Source organism: Pygoscelis adeliae, unplaced genomic scaffold (genome assembly GCF_000699105.1).
Source record: "Pygoscelis adeliae isolate BGI_AS28 unplaced genomic scaffold, ASM69910v1 Scaffold114, whole genome shotgun sequence".
Taxonomy (NCBI): Eukaryota; Metazoa; Chordata; class Aves; order Sphenisciformes; family Spheniscidae; genus Pygoscelis; species Pygoscelis adeliae.
This window is the reverse complement of record NW_008824587.1, coordinates 1,738,062-1,762,213: the sequence shown is the minus strand read 5'-3', so window position 1 is coordinate 1,762,213 and position 24,152 is coordinate 1,738,062. Positions and strand designations below refer to the sequence as shown.

General features: G+C 47.0%; 1 protein-coding gene across 1 annotated transcript in view; it reads left to right on the top strand.

The window, feature by feature from the left end:
* COL5A1 (collagen, type V, alpha 1) overlaps positions 1-24,152 on the top strand; it is a 122,989-nt gene that overhangs the window by 65,414 nt on the left and 33,423 nt on the right. Inside the window, exons 18-32 of the mRNA XM_009322151.1 lie at positions 472-525; positions 1,466-1,519; positions 3,547-3,591; positions 6,198-6,251; positions 7,459-7,503; positions 8,147-8,200; positions 8,815-8,859; positions 9,702-9,755; positions 12,121-12,165; positions 13,738-13,791; positions 15,817-15,861; positions 17,031-17,084; positions 18,712-18,819; positions 19,442-19,495; positions 20,777-20,830. Of these exons, the coding sequence (XP_009320426.1) occupies positions 472-525; positions 1,466-1,519; positions 3,547-3,591; positions 6,198-6,251; positions 7,459-7,503; positions 8,147-8,200; positions 8,815-8,859; positions 9,702-9,755; positions 12,121-12,165; positions 13,738-13,791; positions 15,817-15,861; positions 17,031-17,084; positions 18,712-18,819; positions 19,442-19,495; positions 20,777-20,830 (819 nt within the window). The remainder of the gene's footprint in view (positions 1-471; positions 526-1,465; positions 1,520-3,546; positions 3,592-6,197; positions 6,252-7,458; positions 7,504-8,146; positions 8,201-8,814; positions 8,860-9,701; positions 9,756-12,120; positions 12,166-13,737; positions 13,792-15,816; positions 15,862-17,030; positions 17,085-18,711; positions 18,820-19,441; positions 19,496-20,776; positions 20,831-24,152) is intronic.

Sequence of the window (24,152 nt, the reverse complement as noted above, 5' to 3'; positions counted from 1 at the left end):
TTGTTTCCTTGGAGTGTCCAGGAGGGTTGAAAGGATGCGTGGGATGGATTGCAGTAAGGCTCAGGGTGGTGTTTGGGGACCTGTTGGCAGGCGTGGGAGTACTATTGTCCAGTGTGCTCACCAGTGGATTGTCGTTTGTAATTCCATGGAATTAAAAATAAATAAATAAATGGACTAGAAGAACCTGACCGGATGGGAGATGCTTTAGATCACGGAGAGATGTCACTCAGAGAAGTTCTGAAATCCACATGGAAAAACATTTAAAACTGTAGGTGCTGGGGGAAGAGGGAGGGGGTAAAATGACTTTGAGCTTTTTTTCTTTTTTTAATCTATAACTTTGAAATCATCGCTGCTGGGGAGGCTGAATGTCTGAGGGACAAAATCGATCCCTCCTTGACACAGAAAGGAAACAAATTGAAAGATACTTAACAGCAGGTGGAAGTGTGTGCGCTAAACTGGTTTTTCTTTTAGGGTGACCGAGGGTTTGATGGCTTGGCTGGTTTGCCTGGTGAGAAGGGAAATAGAGTAAGTTATCTTCCACTTGTCTTCTGGCCATGATCTGTATTGAAACCTTGGCAAGAGGAGGTGGCGGCTGGGAGGTGCTGGGAGGAGGGCAGCTATTGCTGGGGATGAGCCGCAATGGTGCAATTAGGAGAGGATGAGAGCGTTCCGTAAGAGCGTGCGGGATGTCACAGCATCCCTCCCAGACACAGCATACACATTCTGGGAAGCTGCAAGATCCTTCTGGGACTGCTTGAAATTGGAAAGGGGGGAAAAAATTTTCCTTAATAAAATGCAGGCTAAAAAACAAAGCAAGAAGCAAAACCTGCTTTTAGACAGTACAGTTGTGAATGGAAATGGCCAAAAATTATAGTGGAATTATAATGGGGTTCTTCTCTTCGCCTTATAATTAAACAATGGGAAAAAATGCAAGAAGCAGGTTATTTTGGCAGGCTGTTCGTGTCTCCCCTCCCTAGAGAGTGCAGCCATTGCTTCATAAAGCAAGGGAGTGTTTGAACAGCGGAGATTGCATCGTGATTACAAGCTACACAGGAAAGGGAAGACGGTGCCCGAGAGAGATGCTTAATCAGCCAGAAATGGAACAGCATGCCTTGGGTAAAGCAATAACTACGTGCAGAGCCTGAGTCCCTCTCCTGAAGGAGCTACAGCGCCTGCTTGGTTCCCAGACCCCTGCTGAAGTGTCACCAGTAAATCCTGTGAGCTCTAGCCCCTGAAGGACATTAGTCTGTCAGTGCTGGAGCCCATGCGTGGCCCTGAGCAGGTAGAGAAGGGCTGCTGCTTCAGAGAGCACAGGGAGACAGGAACCGTGAGGGTAGGAGTACCTTCAGCACGTGGTGCAGGCAGAAAAGTCAAGCCTGTTGCTTGGATTCTCAACATTACCCAATGTTTTCTATTGCCAAAGTGTCTCTGCCTTCTCTGAAGCTTTTCTGTTGTTTCTTTATAGGGTGAGCCAGGCCCCCACGGACCCCCAGGGGCACCCGGAGAGGATGGGGAGAGGGTAAGTCTGTCTCTGGATTCGGCAGTCCTTTGAATTCGTAACTAACTCCTGTAAACAAGAAGCAGATGCAATATCAGCCGGAGACGTGGCAAGAGCAGCCAGCACCGGCACGTCGTCTGCTGCCAGTCGGCAGCGGTAGCATCCCGTCCTTGTGTCCTGGGGATACTGCGGGTGGCCATGGCGAGAGGGAAGCAGAGCAAGAGGATGGGAATAAAAGTGAAAAGAAGAATTTGTTCTTAAAAATCTGGTCAGAAAACTCAGGGTTTTTTTAAAAAAAAAAAACAAAAAAAAACACAAACCCAAAACACACAAAAAAAAGTTCATCCGCTAGGTGTGCAAAGTATCACTTCTGATTTTCCAGCAAATTTTGCAGCAAGACTTGGGGAATAGAAATTCCAGACAGATGTGGGAATCAAAGATTAAATCGTTCACTTCTCCTTCCACACTGTTTAGTCAATAGTCAAAGGCCTTTAGCAAAGCTCAAACTAAGTGATTACAGGTCTAGAAGGGCTGGTTTAAGAGGAGAGGTTGAAAATGCTGAATCCGTGGCTGTGAGGAGCGTGTGGTTTAATCAGAGGAGCGAGTATGGATTTCCCAGGCTCTAATCCCCTTCCACAATGTTTTCTTTCCACCTTTGGCTATTTGTTTCCTCTGTAAAGCACAGATAATAACACCTTCCTCACCACGATGTTGTGAGGATTAATTAGTTGTGGCTGTAAAGTGCTTTGAAGTTGAAAAGACCAAACCCATGTCTTGCGGGGAAAGAACGAGTGTCTGGAGAACTTTCATTCTAAAGAGAAAAAGAAACCATTCAAGGTGTGCAGGGAGAGAAGCTCGGAGCGCGTAGCTGGGAAGAGGAGCATGAATTTTATCAGCAGAAGCGGAGGGTTTACAAGGGCTGGTTGCTGGGATTGATTTCCTAAGAGGGAGCCTCAGGTTTTGAGTGATTTAAAAGGAACTCAGGGAAACACCTTCTAATACTCCTGGGGGATCGGTGGGGCATCAGCAGGAGATGGGAGCGGAGGGGTGAGCGATTACACCTTTGCTGCCTCTGGTTTATCTGAGAGGCCTGTGGGCTAATTTGGCTAAACCACGTTCCCAGAGCGGCGCTCCCGTGCTGGCTTCCCATTCAGTTTGGTACTAAATCTTGCAGTTACTGACTCGCGTGCCCTGAATTGTTTCTACAATATCTTGTCTATTAGCAAAATCCATCTTTATAAACATTGACATGAAGTATGAAGTATCCTTACAGCATTTCTAATTGTGCTGGTTTTGGCTGGGGTAGAGTTAATTTTCTTCCCAGTAGCTAGTACAGGGCTGTGTTTTGGATTTGTGCTGGAAACAGTGTTGATAACACAGGGGTGTTTTCATTACTGCTGAGCAGTGCTGACACACAGTCAAGGCCTTTTCTGCTTCTCACACTGCCCCGCCAGCGAGGAGGCTGGGGGTGCACAAAAAGCTGGGAGGGGACACAGCCGGGACAGCTGACCCCAACTGACCCAAGGGATATCCCTCACCATATGGCGTCATGCTCAGCAATAAAACAGGGGGAAGGTTGGCCGGGGGGCTGCTGCTTGGGAACTGGCTGGGCATCGGTCGGTTGGTGGTGAGCAATTGTTTTCATTTGCATCACTTGTCTGTCTTGGGTTTTAGTTCTCTCTTTTTGTTATTTTCCTTTTCATTACAATTTTTTATTTTATTTTATTTCAATTATTAAACTGTTCTTACCTCAACCCGCGAGTTTTCTCGCTTTTACCCTTCCAATTCTCTTCCCGAAGTGAGCGAGCAGCTGTGTGGTGCTTAGTTGCTGGCTGGGGTTAAACCTCGGTAAATTCTGTACACGCAGTATTAGTCTCCAGGCTTACAAGGTCTTCCTTATGCCCGGCTACCCTTTTATTACTCCAGGGAAGCTGGTTTTCTGTATGATTATTATTTAACAAGAATGAAACACCTGTGATGTGACTGAAATATAACTGGTTTGTTCTGTCTCTTTTGCTGCTTCTCTCTGCGCCTTTGCTGCTGAGCAGGGAGATGATGGAGAAGTTGGACCCAGAGGTCTACCTGGAGAACCTGTGAGTATCTCCTCTGTTTTGCTTTTTTTTCCACTAAGATGGCTTCCGAGAAGAGAAGATGCTTTCTGGGGTTTTTTTTGTTTGTTTGATTGGGTTTTTGTGTTTGATTTTTTGTTTGTTTGGTTTTTTTAATGAGCAGAATTCTCATTGATTTTATTTGCTTGCTGGCTCGTCTTTGAAAAAAACGTAATTGTAAATGTAAAGCTTAGCTTAGATTGGTCTCATACCTTTCCTGCATGTATCCTTCTTCCTGATGTGTTAGGATTCAGGTAAGCAGGGTAAGGTGGAAATTATGCATGGTAAACATACATGAAATACAGTTTTCATGAGTGTTCATAGCAAACTCCAGTGAGGAGCGGTTTTGTCTGCTATTGCGCGGGTAATGGCAGCAATCAGCCATGCAGCTCCCTTGCCTGCATGCTTAGTTTTGTGCAGTGTGAGCGATTGCTTTTAAATCTCAGGATGAAATCCTGGCAGGATTGAGCTCAAGGGGGGGGTTGCTTTTAGCCCAGACTTCAGTGGGGTCAGTATTCTGTTTGCAGTGCACAAAACTTCTTAAATCTGCAGAACTTGTCAATGTTTGGGCCTCCGCATGCTGCTAACACCGGAGCAGCTGAGCCAGGGCCAGCAAAGGAGGGAGTTCCTAGTATCAATAAGGTTAAAAGGAGATGCTAGTGGTGGTGGACAAAAATCTCTTGACCAACCCAAAGAAATGCCTTGACCAACCCAAAGAAATGCTTTCAGGGAGTATCCCACTGAAACGAAACAGTTGGGTTGTCAGTTTGAGACTCTGAAAGCATTCCCCCCCTCCCCTCCCTTGCCGATACCGAGTATTTTTTACTTTACTGGCAATGGTAAACTCTGTTTCTGGCTGTCTGTAGATTTTTGTGTGTAGTACAGTTGTTGGCTGCTTATTTAATCCAAAATGCATTTCCTTTGTTGTGAAAAGAACATTATCTATCATTTGCTATCGGCTTTGCTTTCAAAATGTCTTATTTTGTTGTTCTAAGGCCCAGCATGGTGGCCTGAGAGTAATTGATGAGAACTGTTGGACACGCTTCATGTGAGAAAGGGAAGGGTTGGCATTTACAGACTCACTGGAACTAAATTATAGACGAGATGTCTGATTAACTTCTGGGAAAGATTAATCAACTCAGCTGTCTCCTTAGCAGATGTCTAAGCGATAACTTAATAGGTTATTAATGTCTTAAAAGCGTTTATGTGCTCAGGTAACACAGTAACAAAAGAGGAACTTAAATGGTGATAATGCATGCAGGGAAGTTTATTTTTTTTTCAGCAACACGAATAAAAATATCTGATGGCCAGAGTAAAGGTTTAAATTGCATTACAGGAAACTTTTTGTCATAAATATATATATGCTCTAAATCTGCATGTTTGCCTCTTTCTCTGCCCTGAGCCAAGAGTCTTACCAAATTTAATGGTAACTGAAACTAGTGGTGGGACTTCAAACTTTCTTCCTCTTCATCCTGCTCCCTTTCCTTCCATTTCCCATCGCCAGCTGATACAGGCAGAGTTTCTGCTCTGCTGGGGCTCAGCGTGCAAAGCTTTAGCCCGTGAACGTCTCCAGCGGCTGGGACAGACCACCCGGTCGATGCATCCAGTTTGTGCTGCAAAGTGCGTTTTTCGCAGGATCAAAATCCCCGCAGCCTCCAAGATCAGACACTTTCTTAATGTCTGTTATTTTTATCCTATTTTACCATTTCATTTTAATTCCTCTGTGCTCTCTGCGTCATAAAAAGGGACGTATAATATTTGGGTAGACAGGTAAAACTGCCCATCAATCAAGAACGATTTTCCTCCATGACAGTGAACAAGCGCCATCCTTGTAAATACCCAGAGTCCCCCTATGGTCCCTAATTTAAGAAAGGGCCTGCGTTTAAAAGGTGAGCTTTCAGATCTGCAGCTGAGTGCATATATAACCCCATCCCTTAAACCCACCTGAAGGCTCAAGGTAGAGGACGTGCCACAGTGTGATTTGCAAAGCTTCCTATTGAATGAATACAATTCTCCCGCCACGTCTCTGCTTATTCAATGTGATGCTCCAATCCTACCAATTTCCTTGAAGATGATGCGAGGTTAAATCTGGTGAGAAAGCTAGAAATGGAAAGAAAACACCATGATACCAGGAGTCCTGACTGGTTAAGGTTTAAGAACCAAATGCCTTTGAAAACGTACATTTAGGCTGCAGGCTGAAAACCTTTTCCAGCCTTGCTGAGTTGTATAGATTGTCAATGATAAAAATTACATCTGGAGAGATTTTGAAATGCTAACCCTAATGATCCATTAGCGGTATCAGGTCATTCTTCATAATACTCCCCAGCTAGAGTGATGTGGCTGCAAAGTGTTCTGCATCATTGTGTGCATTACAGGGCAATCCAGGAATACGGTTAGTGCGCACAGGATTTCTCTCACTGATTTGTAAACTAAGAAAGCTGCTGTTACTGCAAAACCAGCAAGGTCATTGCCACGCCAGCCCCGACGCTCCCCCGATGATGCTCAGCCGTGCGCAAGCTCACCCCAATCCACGCTCGCGGCAGCGCGGGGCAGGGACTGGAAACACTAACCCCGTTTGTTTCCCCCAACAGGGACCCCGAGGACTGCTGGGACCGAAAGGGCCGCCGGGACCTCCGGGGCCACCGGTGAGTTCCCGGGGCTGCTGCCCTCCTCAGGCAGTCAGCTGAGCTTTCCAGGCAAAATACCCTGTCCCTGTTAGTTATTCAAGCAGATAATACAGCTGCATAATTTTATACGTCTGTGCAATGACAAGAAGGGGTATTCAAAAAACCTTACGGCTCAAAGTCCACGTTGTCCCCCATTTTCAGTGGTGTCACGTCCATTTATGGCAGCTCAAGATTTGGCCCACCTGAGTAAATATTAATGCCTCGCTCAGGCTGAAAGGGAAGAATGAGAGTTATTAACACAGTGGCTTTGCTATTAACTTTTGCCTGAGGGCTGGTGAGACTTTAAAGCAGTTTGTTCATATTTTGGGCAAAAGCCAAGGGAAAGAACGTGCTGTTTTTTATTTGGGAGACAATTACCTTATCTGTCGTGCGCTGCTGGAAGTGCTGATGCAGGGGGCTCTCTCCATAAATCTCTGCAGCTTGCTGAAGTCCCAGAACTTAAAAACCAAAACCGGGGCTGCTGCTAGAGCTAAAGGGGTCAGCATTTAATGGTGGGCGTTGTGAAACCCTTAGCCCGTCCTGGGACGTGAAGACATCTTCACTCGGAGCTCCTAGTCCTGGTTTAATGAGGGTACAGCATCTGCTCCAAAGCTGTCTCATGTTGCACAAGCATGCCATCACACCCAGATAAGTTGCCCCACCAGAGCAAAACGGTGGCAGGGGAATCCCCATCAGGACATCTCCAGATGACGTTGTGCCATGTTATCCCCTTAATGAAGATGCTCAGGGAGTGTTTGACCCCGGTTGCCTTTTGTTTTGGCACGAGGCAGCGCAGCCCCGTTGCCTTCGCCCGCTGCCTTGTTGAATGATGCGTTCGTGTCCCCGGCGAGGTCTTCTGTCCAGTTGTTCCTTTTCATGTGCTACTTCGTGCCCGCTCGCTGTCGGGGGCGATCGGCTGCGGTACTTAGCCAGGATTTGCTCGACCTGGCGCTGATTCTGCCTCGCAGGCAGGTTAAACCAGCGGGGAAAACACTGAAATGACTCTTTAAAGTGTAAACTGGATTCGTGGAATTGGCTGCTTTACCAAACACCTTTAGAAAATTGTTCCCTTTCCATGAGGTCCAAAGGGCCTCTGGATGTTTTGTTATTTTTATGGCAATTTCTGTTTTTGTGGTGCAAAATAAGGAGATATGTTCTTAGTGCTGTTTTTTAAATCCTTTCTCAGGGTGTGGCTGGTATGGATGGACAAACAGGTCCCAAGGGGAATGTGGTAAGTTTTTTACTGCAAATCTCGCAGACGGTTCAGATATTATATAGAGTGAAACATAAAATGTACTCTTATTAAATTAGATTTGCTAATTGCTTTTTAGCCTGGTCTAGATTTCTATAAGAGCCTGTGAAAACCACAGAGGGTATCTTCCTACAGCAAATGGATGTTAATTTATTATAACTTCTGATGGAATTACACATTATTTCCCCATGAAAGATCAAACATTTTCAGCAAGATGTGTGTTGTTCTAATGAATATAAAAATATAGTGATTTAACTGAGGGGGGAAAAAAAGTCTTTATGTGCCTCATACTTTGTACTGATCGAATGAAATGGACTCCCTGCAGAAGAGCCAATGCAAAGCCAGGTTGTGTTAAAGCCCTGCGCAGCTCATTTGGGCTGCATGTCCATGCAGGGAAGTGAGCGTGCCCTGAAATAACTTCACCCCTCCCTGTCCCACCGTGGAGAGAAGCTGTTTCCCTTTCCCAGGAGCTCTCGGTTACCGGCGGCGGGTTAGAGCGGGTGTCGAGGTGGTGCGAGAGGGTGCGGGGCTGTGCAGGGGGCAGGAGCCGCGGTGCCCGAGGGAGCACCGGCTCCGCTCTCGCCTTTCCTGCCTTCAGCTCTCCCCTTGTCTCTCCTCGCAGGGTCCTCAAGGTGAGCCGGGTCCCCCGGGACAGCAGGGTAACCCAGGTGCTCAGGTAAGAGGAAAACTCCTTTTCCATGGGTACGAAAAAGGAAGGATAATTTTGAACAAGCTTTGCTCCCTTGCCAGAGACGGGACCAGCAATAAGGGGATTGCTGGGAATTGGCTTGATGATACATTGCTGCCCCAAAATCTTCCTGAAAATGCTCCCAGTTTCAGATCCCCCTGGCTCTCACCTGGTTTTTGCTGCCATAATGCAAAGCCAAACCCAGGTCCAAGCAGCCTCTTCGGCCGAGACACATCTTGTGGCTCATGTCTGATTTTTAGCATCCCATGGTCCAGTTGCTCTGGAGCCAGATGGGTAATACCGATGTCCAGGCCTTGCTGTCAGCCTTCTCCGTGGCTCTCGGCAAATCTTGCTCCTCAGAGCATCTCTGTTCCCATCCTGGGGATGAGCCTGGCTGCACATGGCGGAGCAGTGCAGCTCTCCAGAGGAGGCATGCTGTGCAAAAATGAAATTTTATCGTCTCTTGCAAGACGTTTTGAGTGGAGCTGGGGAAATCCCCAGCCGTCGCAGGCACCAGAATGGTGCTCAGCTGAGGCACTGCCAAAATGCATTTGGAACAAATAACTTGTTCCTTAATGACCCTAGTTTTTTTCTTTTCACAGGGTCTTCCAGGTCCACAAGGCGCGATTGGTCCCCCAGGAGAGAAAGTAAGTTTAAATACTGCAGCTCTAAGTCCCTCTGACTTAAGACAGCTGTTGCCTTTCATATGCATTTGCTACTTCAGCTGCTCCTTTGCCCCATATGCAACATCTGTTTGCAGCCATGTCTATGAAAGTCTAATTCCTCTCATTCCAGACAGAAGAGAGACAAGAGAAGGCACGGTTTACCTCTAATTCATAATATTTGCATTCATTTCCCATCTTAAGAGAATCATTCTGAAGGCAGCCTATGGTAAAACATTAGGAGAGGACTGAAAATTGTCTTTTTCTTTGGGCTAAATGCCTGGAAGTCTGAGCGGGATGGTAATGGGAAAAGCCCGTGGATTTGGCTTGCTCAGCCACGATCTCCTCCCCGCTGCCCGCCTGCACCAGCTCTCTCTGATTTTCCACCGCTGTTGACGTGGGGTAGGTGCTGGCCTCGGTTCCCCCCAGGCTGCCCTAGGACCATCAGGATTTAAACAAGGGGAACAGTTTTGCCTACAGAGCAGTAATTCTCTGGGTTTTTGCTCGGCTCCCGTTGAGTAGGGACACAGTGTGCGTCCCGGCGTGTGCACCAGGAGAGTCCCCTGCTTGTGTTGGCAGTGTGGGGTGGACTTAAATTATGTCTGTGTGAGGTGCTGGCACTAATGCTGCAGCATCCCGGGATGCTGGAACAACTCTGCCCGCAGAAATAAGCAGGCTCCTGCAAGTCACGTCAGCTTTTCCAACAGACTCACCTCTCTGCAGGCTTTCACAGCTAGGAAAAGCAAGAAATATGTCTGAAAAGACCCTTCCTCCGATGCTCTGGAGACTCTGACCACTGCAGCTGTTGTTTTTCTGTTTGTTTTTAGGGGCCGCTGGGCAAGCCCGGTCTTCCTGGCATGCCTGGTGCAGATGGTCCTCCGGTAAGTCGTCCTCTCGTGGGTCTCTGCTTGGCGCCAGGGCTGCGGGGCCTGATCCTGCACCCATCCACCCTGGGTTGCACCATGGGCTTGTGAAGCACGTGAGCCTGCAAGGTCAGGCTCACCCTGCTCACGTTTTGGCTGGGTTGAAGGGTTTGAGTTTGAGAAGCCTTGTCCCTGCTCGAAGCTTTGCTCAGCCTCGCAGCGCAGCACTAGGTACTTCTCACCACCTCTTCGGGCGTCTCTTTCCCCTCCTTCTGTTTCTCCTCTCTGTTTTATGTAGGTTGGCAGCTCACCGAGGTAGGGACGGTCTCCTCTGTGTGCGTGGTTATGCGTACCGCAGCACTAGCACGGGGTGGTCGTCATCTCGCTCAGGGCCGCTGGGCACTGCTGCAGAACGGTGATAAGAACGGGTTGAAATTGCATGTCAGTGTTGTATTCTCGCAGCTTTCTCCTAATCCTACTTTAAACATCATTTACTCCTTGCTCTGGGAATTGGTCTTAGGAATCTCTGGCCTTTAAACCTGATCTCATTTTTACACACCTCAGAGGCACCTGGTTTTAAGATGTAAATGTAAAATAGTTACATTCCACTAATGCAAATGCAGAGTATGGCAAAAAAAATTACATTTTCCACCTGGGATTATCATTCCTGCGGAGGGCGTTTTGAACATTTGTACAATTGTTAGCTGAGTCAACAGAGCAGCTAAAGTAGAGCCCAGAACATCTCTAAGGCTGTAGCTTTCGATGTGACATTCCTACAGCAGCCTCCAGGGAAGTGCAGCTGGAGAAGACGCAAGGTCTATTTCTGTGCAGACTGAAGGCTGTTAAAGACCTGCAAGCTGAGCACGTGTGGGTGTGCCTGGACACAGGTCCTTTGCCACAGGTAGCCCTGTAGTTTGCAGACAGTTTGTAGGTTTGTAAGCATATGGGTTGCTCTTTCCAAGGACAAAAACCCACCCATGTTCTCTTTATAGAAACTGGTCTTGGAAGATATCTGAAAAATCCCTGAGGGCCTGAAGCATCTCACTGCGAAAGCCAACCAAGTTGCTCATCAATTCTTGATCTTAGTAGCAGTAATGGAGATGGGCATTTTGAAAATGGTGATGATTTAGCACAGTGGACAAAGGCTTTTGAACTCCTGCTGCACTTCCATTTAGCCTCCCCTGGGGTGCAGAGAGATATCGGGAGCTGAAGGCAAGCACAGTTGTATGAACCCCTTTATGCGCTGATGCTCTTGGTGTCATTGAAACTCACAGGACAAATTCAGATTGCATTTTCTCCTACATTTTGTTGATTTAAAAATGACAGCTGTTATTTTGTTTCTTTATTAAACCAGCTTGTTTTATGAAATCCAGCTTGTCTGACATTCCCGTTCTGAAGTCTGATGATGGAAAATATGATTTTCCTTGTTATATTGGTAGAAAGTCATTTGTGTATTTAGAGGAGAGTTCATAAGTAAAGAATCCAATGAGTGCAGAAGGTCTTAGTGGCTTTAGAGCAGCTGAATGTGCTTTCGTCATCTTTATGAAATAAAAAGTCCCTGGGTGTGCAGTGAGTGCCCTTGCAGGGCCTTATTGCTTTTGTATAGACATTGCCAACCAAAGAGTCATCTTCCAACCTGGGTCCGTTTTGGTTCCGACAGAGGGGAACCAACACTAAAAACCACTTTCATGGATTTCCCCCGTTTCTCACTAATTCTCTAAGCTATATCTGAGGCAATTCACGCTTTTGTTTTCTACTGACTGCAACCCCAGCAAAAGGCTTCTAAAGGCTATGAATGAGAATAACTCAACATCCAAGAGTTTCCAACGCGTTCAGCATCAAATCCTAAGAGGAATGCTGGCCAGCATCCAGCCAGCTGCTGTCTAGTGGGGATGCAGGTTAGCTGAGTACTTGTCATGAGATCTTGGGGTGGATGCTAGGAATTAGGAAATTAATGAGGGGCTCTAACCAGTCTGGGCATCTTGTGACCTTCACAAGTTTGCTAACACACGGAGTTAATTTTGTCTGTTTTCCTATCTGCAAAATTTATATGCTGCTTGCTGCTGAACTCACTGAGGTGTTCTAATACGTGAAGAATATTGCAAAATGGTTTGTGCTTCTCTGCTGAAAGGTGGTGAAGAGTAAAAGTATAAATAACCAGGTAGAATACCACCAAGGACCCAAATGCAGCTCTCTTCCTTTTGCGGAAAGCTTACTCTTGCAAGTTGGCTTCAGGGGGGCTACTTGTTATCAGTAAGAGCTTCCTGGAGAGCAGCTGTTCTCTTACAAATAAATCATAGCTGCCTGAGCAAGCTTGTTGGCTTCTGAAGCATTAGATGTGCACTAAACCCATTTTCCTCTTCTCTTTGTCTTCTATTAATAGGGTCATCCAGGCAAGGAAGGTCCTCCTGGAGAGAAGGGGAGTCAGGTAGGTGTCAAAAAGACCCTCATCACTGTTAAGGGGAAGGTTGTGGTAGTTGGATGGAGACAAATCTCCATGGGGCTCCTGGGATGGCCAGGCAGCCAGGGGATGTGGGTCAGTGGAGGTGGCCAGAAGCAAACTCTGTTGAAATTTGAAAGCTGAGCCTGGCTTTCATCTGCTTGGGAGTCTCTTCTGGTGTTTGGGCTGGTCTTTTCTCAATTCCTTCCAGCTTTCCTGGCAAGCAGTGCTCTGTAGCCCAGCAGAAATGACAACTGAAACTGAAGGGAAGCCCTCTCTTAATCAGACACAAATAAATATCCTTCGTGGCACAGGGAGTGCAGAAAAGAACTCTTTTTGTATTCCTGGTCTTCCTTTTTCTTCTCCTCCCCCTCAAAGCTGCTCTTTAACAATATATTTGAGAATATTGCTGGAAGCTAGAGTCCTTGAATTATACAGTCGTCTGTCCAGGAGATTTACCATCTGCATCCCCGCTGTGTCCCATTCAGTTGAAAAACATTGCATTTGTCAAAAGTCTTTGATTAGAGCACAGTCCGGTTTGATGGACGTCCGCTCGAGCCTTGCTCGGGTGCTGCACGGAGCACAACCCATGGCCGCAGCCATTTGTCTGGCTCGCGTCACACGAGGCCAAAAATTCAAATGTTGGCCTCTGCAGAATATGAGAAGCCAATAAGCGGTTGTGCCGGCACTCCCCGTGCTGGGAGACATTTAGCAAACGTCAGGGACGTGATCCTGGAGCAGCACTGGTGCTGCAGGTCTCCTCCAGCCAACGCTCGTGTGAGGTCTGGGATGCTGGTGGACCTGTCAGCTCTGGCTGTCAGGCTGGAAAAAATTGTCCGTCTCAGGCTGGGAGAAGCGGAAGGGTGTTTGTTTAGTTAAGGGAATTGGAGCGAAATAAAAACCAACTGGGTTCAATAAAGAACGTGATTTATTTGCAGGTATAAGACAGTGTGGCAGCGAGGGTGGGAAGGAGAGTTTTTGCAGGGTGGTGCGTATTGGGCACCGGGTCTAGCACGGCTCGTGGTGTCCCTGGGGATTTGCAGCTTTCGGTGCCAGAAAGGAGCTTTGTGGACATCTCCTCTCCCACAGAGCTGAGGCCAAAGGACATCACCCTGAGGCTTGTGCCTCAAGCAATAACTCCTCTCTGTGCTCATCATCATCATCACAAGCTCCGCTGCGTTACTGCAAAACCAGGATGGTTTGGAAGGGGGGAGACAGCAGAACACGTTCTTCCTCTCTCAGAGAACTTGTTCTTTTCTTTAATCCAAAACACAAATCGTCAACTTTGTTATAAATCCTTTTTCTAACAAGTTGTTGCTCTCCTGACTCCTCTCATCCTTCTTTCCTATCGTATGGATCTTTGCCGTTGGCTCAGCCCAGTGCACCTGCTCGAGGTGATGTTCCTGTAGCTCTCTGTGTTATTTTGAGCTATTTTCAGATGGCCTCTGCCATTTCCACCCGGTCTGAAGCAGCCAGATGGCTGGGATATTTGTTTTCCACACGCTCTTCTTATTGCTGCACCTTCGTGTTGATTTTTTGTTTGCGTTTTTTTCACCCCAGGGTCCACCAGGTCCTCAGGGCCCCATCGGTTATCCAGGACCACGCGGAGTCAAGGTAAGGAGGACGCAGAAAACAGTGTCCATGGTGTTGCTTGTTCAACACGAGTTCTCTGGCTTGTGCTGGAGGCAGACGCTGCCAGTCGGCACAGATTGCCCTACCAGGGCACTTAGGGCCACTTCAGTGACCAACTGTGTTTACTGCTCGAGCGAGCCTTGGTCCAGTGTCTTCTCTCGGGCCATGAGGATTACAATGGAGCCCCTGCTCTCCAATAACCCCTCCTAGCATCGTTCAGCGCTTTGGAGAGATTTCTCTTTTAATTCTTCTCGTGAGCATGGCTCAGTCCCATTCCAATCATTTCCAGTTTACAACCAAAGTAAATCTCAGCCAGAATGTGAAAACTTTCACAAGGTTTGTTAATAAAACAAAATAGCCTATTACTAAAACAAAGCAAGCTTTTCATGCTCCTTGTTAGACGAAGCTTGTGCGTCTCAGCAATGTGCTTTTTCACTGGACTGAATTCCAGCTCTTTCCTCGCTCCCGCTGCCTGCAGCGCTTGCATGCTGATAAGAAGGCAGTGGGTATTTTTTTTCCCCTATTCGGCTCTGGCTATTATGCCCATCAAGATGTATTAGTTCAGGTGCAGATGCATCCTGCATCCCAAAGGTCCAATGAATCTGCAGGGATCTGTGCTAGCAGATACAAACACAGCTTGGGGACTGACTATAGGTGATGTTAAGCCCTCTTAAACCCCCTTGTATATTTTTTTTCAATCGCAGAAACCCATTTGCTGTTCTGCCTTCAAAATTTAAGCGGGATGTATTTAGCCAAAGCAAGCTTTCATCTCATTTCTTGCAAGGCTGCAGATTGAGACGTAGTGGTCCATTAGGGAATGGTTTGCTGTTGTGTTTACCACTAAAGTGGAACTTTTCCACATTAGAATGATCTAGAGAAAGTGTGTCATGCACCAAACCCGTAGCGCGTACAGACAAGGTTTTGCTTCCTACAAGCAGCGTTCTATTAACTGCACAAGCCTCCAGTTCGGAAAAAAATGCGTCTCATTGGGTTTGCAGCTATAAATAACTTTCAGATCTTGCCTCGCTTACCAGAACCCTGTCCTGCCGCACAAATTTTGATGTACTTTTAATTATACTTTTTCTTGATATGCTAAAGGGGGGAAAAAAACTTAAAATACCCCAAGCAAAATATTATTCCTCAAAAAAAAAAAAGCTTTGTTTTTTTTATTGTAAGAGTTGCATTGCACACTACAGCTGGTGTAGATACCTGAAGGTGATGTTTTATCCCAAGAGGCAGGATAGATGGGAAGCGTGAGGGTCCAACAGGTTTGGGCTGGTGGCGTAGCAGGGGGCAGATCCTGACCACACTCAGCACCTCCGGGCTGAACATCATGCCTTGGTGAAGCTTGGGAGGGCTCCTGCACCATGTCACAAAAGCCCACACCAGTCGTGTTGCTTTTTTTCCCTCCTTTTGGTGCCTAAACGTACTTTAAAACAAAAAAAGCACATGCACAGAGGTGAGCACCATGGTAAAAAAGAGCCAGGCTTAATCTTTGGGGGTGTTAGACGTGGTGCTGCTACCTGCTGCAGAGCAGCACGGAAATCTCTGGCTGTGTGCTCAGAGATTTTAAAATGGATTCACTTCCCGAGTGTCCACGCACAGCTCGAGCACTGGTTTTTCTGTGAATACTTGAGTGAACTCAGCATGCTGGCAAGGCATTTGTGGAAATGTTTGGTGGTTGTTTTTTTTTTAAATACACACAGAAAAACTTTTCATAGTGAGTTTTATCCGTGGAAACATAACTCCTGGGCAGGGAATAGGCAGAGACCACCAACCCCACCTGCCAAATCAAGTCAGCAGAAGTTTGTGACTATAAGGTACCCACTGGTGACCCGAAAGCTAGATGTCAGCGGCTGATATTTGATTAGCAGTATGTTTAGGAACATCACAGTTTGCAGAGATACCATTGTCAACGTCGGAGGGAGCAAAAATCACCGTGTTTAATGATTCTTCACTCTTAAGCTTATCTATACCCATGTAACATCTTGTTTTATCTCCTGCAAGGGAGCAGATGGTGTTCGTGGATTGAAAGGCACCAAAGGTGAAAAGGTGAGTTAACACTGCGCGTTTGGATTGATTTTGTACAGCCTCTGAGCATTTTTTGCAGGCTGGTCCCGCAGGATGCTCCCCATGACACTTTCTCCTGCACGGAGGGTTTCTCTTAGACAAACAGGGGGCTGAGCACCCAAAGGACTGGTAACCTCTTTGTTTTCGGAGCGGGTGCGGGCTGGGTACCTGCCGTGATGTTCTGCCGCATCCTGGCTCAGACCTGGGAGTAATGGAGCCTCTGTGGCGTGCTCAGGTTTTAGGCTGTTTGCTGGGGCAGCAGTTACTGATAGCTCTTGGTCCAGCGTCCAGATGATTTCCTCCTGACAAAATTCGCAGCTTGAGTGATTCAATGGAGCTGAAGGGTTTGTGGTGGGTTACAGCTGGATAACAGTGGACGGGATATGCTGCCCAGCCCAGTCATCAGAGCAGCTTGTGAAATCCAAGTCAATACAAAAGTCAACACAGTCTATCTCTGCATGTCTCAAAGATGCAGTTGGTTTCTCCCAGGGGAAGAGCAGGAGATGGAGAAAAATCTTGCCCGGTCCCATAAACAGATCCGTGTTCCTTTGTTCCTGCTCCAAGCAATTCGGCAGCAAAGACGGCTGTTTTAGCTAGGGAATCCTGGCAGGGATCTTCCAAACTTTAAAAGTCTTTCTGAGAACTGTGTCTTCATTGCCTATGAGAGATTTACTGTAGGATGAAATACATTATTGATTTGAGCTCCGCAATTAAACCTTCTTGGCTGAAAGAAATACTGCTACTGTCCTAGAGGTTGCCTCGAAGCATGGTGTAAGACATCCTCCGTGAAAATAAAACCAGTTGTACTTCAGAAATAATTGGTTTCCAGTACTGGCAAGGTGTTGTTATTCACATTGAGCCAGATTTGTGATCTTGACTTGCAGCCAAGACGGGACGTAGGAAATACTTGCTGTGATCCCTCGGGGACCTCGGCGGTCGCAGCCTGGCTGGGTTTCCATGCCTGTTTGTCCACACCAAAGATTTACAGAAGCCAATGTAATGGGTGGTTGGGGACCTAATATTGTCCTCCACAGATAGGGGACATACGGTGAGGCTAGAGAAGCCTTTTTTCTTTTTTTGTCTTTTTGGGTTTGTTTTTTTTTTTTCCCATCTATACACCTTGTCTGTTTTTTCCCCTCTCTGTTATTTAGGGTGAAGATGGCTTCCCTGGCTTCAAAGGTGATATGGGCATCAAAGGAGACCGGGTAAGAGTCTATGACCGATGTGATCTTGTAGTGCTTTGCCTTTCAAGCCCGTGCGTTATCGTGCAAACGCAGCTCATGGAGAGAGACTCTTGTCGGGGTCCTTCTGGTATGTCCGATCTCGAGGCAGGAACTCAGGAATTTCATGTTCGCATCAAGCACAGCAGTTGTAAATCCCTAAATTTGCTAGTCCCACCTTGAAGGTAAAATTGAAGGTAATAGAGGGCCCTGTCTTGCTGCTTTGACTGCTAGGGATACTGCGTGACCCAGCTGTATCATATTTATTTCCAGTATCTCTCTTCCCCTGTAATATTACATCTAGGGTCTGGTAGGCATCTTTATTTGTGCTTCCATCCCATCGTGAAGCGTGAAGTTACCAGGAACATGCTTTAATAGAAGCCAACTCAGCACTGTGAAAACTGCCAGGGGTGGGGTGTTATATTAGACTCGTATCTTTAGCAGCAAGGCACGTTGCCTGGTGGCAAAAGCTTTTAAAATCGGTGGAACACAAAGACCACCCGAAACCCCAGATCACGCTCGGATGCGGGCAGTGGCTGCAGCCCGTGGCTTTGCAGCATGTCTGTCCGTCCTCCATGCCCAGCCCTTGGGGACAGGGGGCTGCCTTCATCCCCTCTCCGAGTGATGCATTGCCTGGGACTTGGTTTTCCCCAGAGCTCTGAGGCTCTCCCAGGGATCAAGAGAGCTTTGCAGTCATTCATCCCCGTGTTTAAAGGAAAAATGAATGCCTTGCGTGAAGGCTTGTAGAAGTAGAAATCACATCCTCCATTTCTCCTGGCGTTTTACTGTGTAATTGAACAGCTAAAGCAACTGGAAATCTTCCTCAGCCCCCACTTCTTGCCAAGGAAGAAGGACTGAAGCCTCTTGGGGAGGTGGCATCTCAGGGAGGTGACCCCTGTCCTTGCCAAATGCAGGTAGACATAAGCTCCTTCAAACAAAGCTCGTGACTCCAGTTCCCACCAGCGAGCTCTTTATGTTTTATGATGAGCAATAGAAGGACGAGGGGTACTCGAAAGCCTCGTGGATAAATCTGCATCCCCCCAGCTTCTGGTGAGCAAGAAGGCGGCTGCCTGTTTGCAGCATGGAAACATCTCCCGTTACCCTGCAGCGTAACAACGATTCACATTAATAGCTCGATTCTCTCAGCTCTCAGATTTCCTAATGATTTTCAGCACAAAAGCTCCAGCCCAGTCTTTCCTCTCCAGTTGCCCGGTTCAACCCTCAGTTAAACGCTTCCCAGGGTTTGCTTGCACATCAAACTGCAATTTGGGAACCGGGAGGTGGATAAAAGGGTGCGTTGCAATCAGAGCTAATGAAGGCTGTTTTGGTGGAGAGGTGCTGCGTGTAGGTGGGATAATTGGGCCACAGGAAAAGACGGCTGTTGTGGGAGATAATGGCCAGGCTGTGTGAATGAAAGGTTGGTGCTCTAATAATGCTCTGCAATTTACTCAATGACAGCCTCATCTGAGCTTCTTGGTGAAGACCAGCTTTCTCCAAGAGTTGTATTAGCAGCTTCATGGAGTATCTGATTGCAGCCGTGAGGGTATTGCTGTCAGCAAACACGGGGTCTGGGACCTGCCTGCCCCGTCAACGCTTGTCTTGTGATTAACAGGGGGAAATTGGACCTCCTGGCCCCCGAGGTGAAGATGGTCCTGAAGGTCCCAAAGGTCGCTCTGGCCCCAATGGAGATCCTGGTCCTCTTGGTCCTGCTGGAGAGAAGGTGGGTCTCAAGGATGGAATCACCCAGGGACGTTTTACAGTAAAACTCACTTTTCTTTGGGTGTCTCAGGTTGGGTGGCCGGGGCAGTGTCCAGCATGGGGAGGCAGTTTTAGGGCAGAGGGACAAAGAGGAGCTGCGGGAATTTTGTGTGAAGGTTGGCCTGAGTTCAACACAAAGACCAGAGGAGACCCAGGGGAGATGGTTTTACTGCAGCGGCGTGACTTGAGCACATTGAGACGCTGGTCTCTTTGGGGTTATCTGCTTGGGTACAATGTCTTAGAAAAAAAGACCAGAGGAAAAAAAATGGAGAAATTGAAAGTATCGTGGACTCCAGCCTAATTTCTAGGTGCATCCAGTTGAAAAAAAAGATAGCAAAAAATAACCATTCCCCACTAGGTCCCTGACACGTTTACAGTGCTCACTCTGCATCAAACCCACTGGGCTTCCCCCAGGGAGGGCAGAGGATGATCGCAGTACCCTGACAGCTTTATTCCATCCATGTCATGTCTGCTTTGCTCTTGACTTTTCTGCACTTGGCATCTCCCCTTTCTGCTGGTGCAAATCTGAAGCTGCCCACAAGGTCTCTCTTGCCAATGCTAACACACTTTTATTTGTGTTTCAGGGAAAACTCGGCGTGCCAGGACTGCCCGGCTACCCGGGCAGGCAGGGCCCAAAGGTAACTCGGCCGGGTTCAGTCCTCGAGAGGTGCGGGGTGCGCTGGGGAGCCCAGCGGACGCCGGCCGAGCTCTGATGGCGGTGCCGTGCACAGGGCTCAATCCACTGCTAATGGGACGAGGTGGAACGGCAGCGTTTCCAACCACACGGTCTCTCCTTCCCACCCATGCAGGACAAATTTATAGATGGGTAAAAATAGCTCCCAGCCCTCAGCTGGTGGAAATCAGTGACTGGTTCTGCATCGCTTCGGTCTCCTGCAGAGCGGTGGGAAGAGATGCAGGGGGACAGGGGCTGCAGCACACGAGGGCGTGCAGGACTGCTTTGGTGATGGATATAAACAGGCTCCTTGTGAGCTTTTATGCCAGTAATAGGCATAATAGTCCTTCTCCTTGTATTATGTTTTATATCTTCAAAGCTCTGCGTTAGTCTTAACTAATTAATTAAGGAGAATAGCTAATGAATCAGGGTCTCCCTGAAATTAAAATAAAACTGCCATTTGCAGATTTGCAAACATCCTTTGTATCTTTTCTACACGCCCACCTTCATTTGGGCCATTTTCGAATGTTCTTTTTAAATTAAAACTGCGAATTCCACTACAAGACTAAGGCTGCAGCCTGGTTTTTACACGCTCTGGAGGCTTTGGGAACTTATGTTTCTGTTAACATTTTTTTTAAGAATCATATTTTATTATTCATGTTCATTGCTTAAAAAAAAACAAAACAAACAAAACCCAGGCTTGTTTAACACTGGAGACGTAATTATCTGCAAGAGATTGTTTCCTGGTTGTGGTGTTGATGGTTTACTTTCTAATTTGCATTTTATATCTGGGGTAGGGGTTTTTTGGCATTTCTTTGACTAATTCATATTTTAAAAGCAGCAGCAGCTATTCTCCAGGCACTTACATCAGAAAGGAACAAGCCAGGAGTTACATTTTCATGTGCAACATAGTGACTTAGGAGCTAAAAAACAAAAGCCTGCCTGTTCCCCAGGCGCCCAGTACAACCATGGGCTTGGGCCTCTGCAGTGACTCCTAATGAGGCATGGACCTCTTTTTTGTTATTTTTGGATGAAATCTATTTTCTGAGGTCATTTCAGGTCTGTCTTCCCTTTTTTTTTTTTAATATATTAAAGGAAGGTTAAAAAAAAAAGCATTAGGAGCCGTAGACGTCAACAGGCGCTCGCTGGGGGTTATTCCAGGCCAGCGGGCGCCTGGCGTGGATGGACAGAGCTGCCCCTTTCAGTGTCTTGAACCGTTCTCTCTCTCTTTGCTCTTTTCCCAAAGGGCTCGATCGGCTTCCCAGGATTTCCAGGAGCCAACGGAGAGAAGGGCACACGGGTAAGAGCCGCTTTGTCTAGCTGCTTTGCTGATTTCTTTTTTTTCCCCTCCAAAGACAGGTCCTTGGGCAGGACGTGGGGAATGCTCCGTTGCAGGCAGCTGCTGGGCTGGTGCTGTGGTTGCTTTTGCACAAAGGGGTTGCCCAAAAAGGGTCAGCCCACCCGCCCGTATTCCAGGATGAGGTCCCCGGCGCAGGGAGTGCGGGACCGGCGAGACCCTGGCTCAGTCAAGAGGCTCCCAACGCCGGCTGTTGGGAGAGGAGGATGCCAGTAATAGCACAGTCAGCTCTGCAGACAGCAGCTTTCCAATTAAACACTGGAAATTTTTCCCTCAAGATATTTTAAGAGATTTCTCTGAACCTGAATCCTTCCCGCGCTGTCAGACTTTGCTCAGGGCATGAAGAGCTTTTTAATTAACAGTAATTATTAGAGATGGGTGAATCTGTTCAGAAGCAGCACGAACCATCTTTAGCCTAACTTGAGATTCAAAATGCATAGCTGAAAACACTCTTACAAGTTCTTCCTTTTAATAAGCGGAGTTATTCTAAATTCATAAACACCCTCAAAATGTGGGGGCTCCATCCTCCAGACTTGTCTCTACCTCCCACCCCACCTCCACAGACTTTGCTCCTGAGCAAGGATTGTCTAAATACACTGGTGACTTTTTTATTTTGTGGAAGACATGCTTGAATTAGGGGATTCAGAGTACAAACATAAAGTCATTTTCTGCACCAGCTCTGGTCACAGGGGAAAAAAGGAGGGAGCGAGGAGAGCGAGTGGAATTAGTTTTCTTTTTACTCTCATTTAAATACAAATGACTTCTAACAGACGTGTTTGATAGGAGCCCAGAAAATATAAATCACTTTGCACTGCGTTAGTATCATGCCACTGAAATTTGGTTTATATCCACCTCCCCCTTTTTTTTTTTCCCACTGAGTAATTTTCATTTCATTTGAACTACAAATGCAGCTTCCTATCCCCTCCCTCCGCTCCGGGCGGGAGGAGGGAGGCTGTGAATAAGGCAGCTGCCACGACAGCCTTGAATTCACTGTAGCCCTGTAATTACCACCCGCCTTATCGAATATACAACAATAAAATCCTTGGGCTGGATTTTTAGGTGGTGTAAAACAGGGCAGCGGGGCGGCGATGTGCTGCTCTGCATCCCTGAGCATCTGCATCCCTCTTGCTCCATCTGCTAATTTTATTCTGGCGGGATGGAGAGCCAGACCACCGGGATGGGAAACCTTTCAGGGAGCGGAGCAGGTACCAGGAGCCGGTGGTTCATGAGACGGGGAAAAAAAACCCAAGGGTTGAGCTGGTTGAATTTTGGCAATGCCCAGCCTGAGAGGGATTGAGGAGGGAGCAGGTGTGCTGGGAAGGGGCCCAACTTCAGGACTGAGGCAATGATAAGATAAGACAAAAAATCAGCAGTTTGCTCATTTTCATTCTAAATGAGCTTTGTGCTCTTAGAGGGAGGTAGTGAGGACACTTAGTTACACCCACTGGCATGCCACGTATTTCTTCAGTTACGAATTGGAAAGGGTTTTTTGCATTTCAAGCCCAACGTGGAAGGAGATGGGGTAGCTCATGTTGTCCTGGCTTGGGAGCTGAGATGCATCTGGGCCAAGATGGGCTCCGGAGCACGTTGTGGTGGGGCTGGCACCACCGTGCCGGCAGCCCCAAAACCTCTGGTGTAAAGGAAGCGGACAGGAATTTGGGGAGAAATGAGGGGGGGGTTTGTGCATGGGGAGCAGGGACAGGGACTGGCACCCTGACCCCTAAGGAGGAGCACGGTCTGGCATGCCTCTGTCAAATAGAAATAAGTTGGTTTATTTTATGGTAATTTTAATTCTTTTTTTCTCTCCAATGAGCGATTGCACCGTTTACGCCATTCCACACCCAGTCCAGCAGCGTGAGCTTGTTTTATCGGTGTGTTTGCATGTGAGAGAGTGGGGGGAGAGAGAGAGAGAAACTTCCATGGACAAATCTCTCCTTGAGGAAAAGGAGCCCAGCTTGAAAATTTCTTAAGAATAGCAGAAATACTGATTTTTGAGTAACTGTTTTGTTATCCTCCTTTTTTTTTTTGCTCCCAAGTATCTGATTTGAAATAAGTGAAAAGCAATTATATACAGGAAAATAGATTGAGCTGGGATCACACCACACAAACCAAATGGTGACCGTCAACTTAATTTAAGCCTCACTGAGTTAGGCTTGATAAATTCCCCTGTTTCTCTTGAGACCAGTAAATTTGCTATTTTATGAACGTGTCTACATATAGTCAAGAAAGAGTTTCTAAGATTTGCTTCTCCAGTGCGTTGTGGAGTAACCCAATTTGCAGCTGAAACGACCAAAAATCATCTGTTTGTCTTTTCTTTTTACAAGATATTACTATTATGCTATTCAACGCAGTTGTTCATGTTTCCAAAATAATATGAATCACACGTTTCTCTTATGACCGTCGTCGTCTAGGAATGGAAATAAGCTTTCCCGCTCATTATTACAGCAACACAAGTAGTCTTCCCAAGTTCTTAAATAATAAAAAAAGGTGAAAACCAAAGGCAGAAGAGCAGTACCAGCAGATCCTGCCGGTGTGGGCAGCTGAATTTTGGTGCTGGCAGAGCCTGCAGCGCTAAAGCTCCCCAAACCTGAAACCACAGCTTGTGGTTGTTCAGCTGCACAAAAGGGCTGGCAAAGTTAAAAATGGGGCAGGGGGAAGGATGTTTGGTGTTTTTGGAGAAGTGTGACCTGCTCACCCAGCTGCCTGCAGCTGGAGGTGAGCTCAGGTGAGCTCGCTTGGACGTTTTCAAAACCTGATCATAAAATCAATAGTTAAACATGAATAAGTGGTCTTATTTTTGGAGCTAATAGGCCTCTGCCATTAGCATGGGGTAATAGATCTCCCTGCTCCCCCAGTCTGACAGAGCCTGGGGGGTGCGTGGAGGTACTGAAATCCAACCATTTATTTGGGTGCCTAGAAAATAATCTGAATTTAGATGCCTTTCCCTCGGTGTCCCTGTTTGAAAAATATAGGTCTGTGTACATTTACAGTGCTATATAAATTCTTCGCAACAGTACACGGTGCTGTATGCATGATTAATGACAGCAATAAGCAGGGGAAAATTTTGCTTACAAATAGAATTGAGGAAAAAGGAGAGGAATATGTGGGGCTACCTGCAGGGAGGTGGCACACACTCCTTTCCACCTGCTCTGAATTTAGCCTCCTGTAGCTAAAGGAAAAACCAGCTGGAGTACTTTAAAAAGGATTTTTTGTAATTAATTAAAAAAAGGTATGCCAGCAGGGTTTATTAAATGGAGTTGCAGAA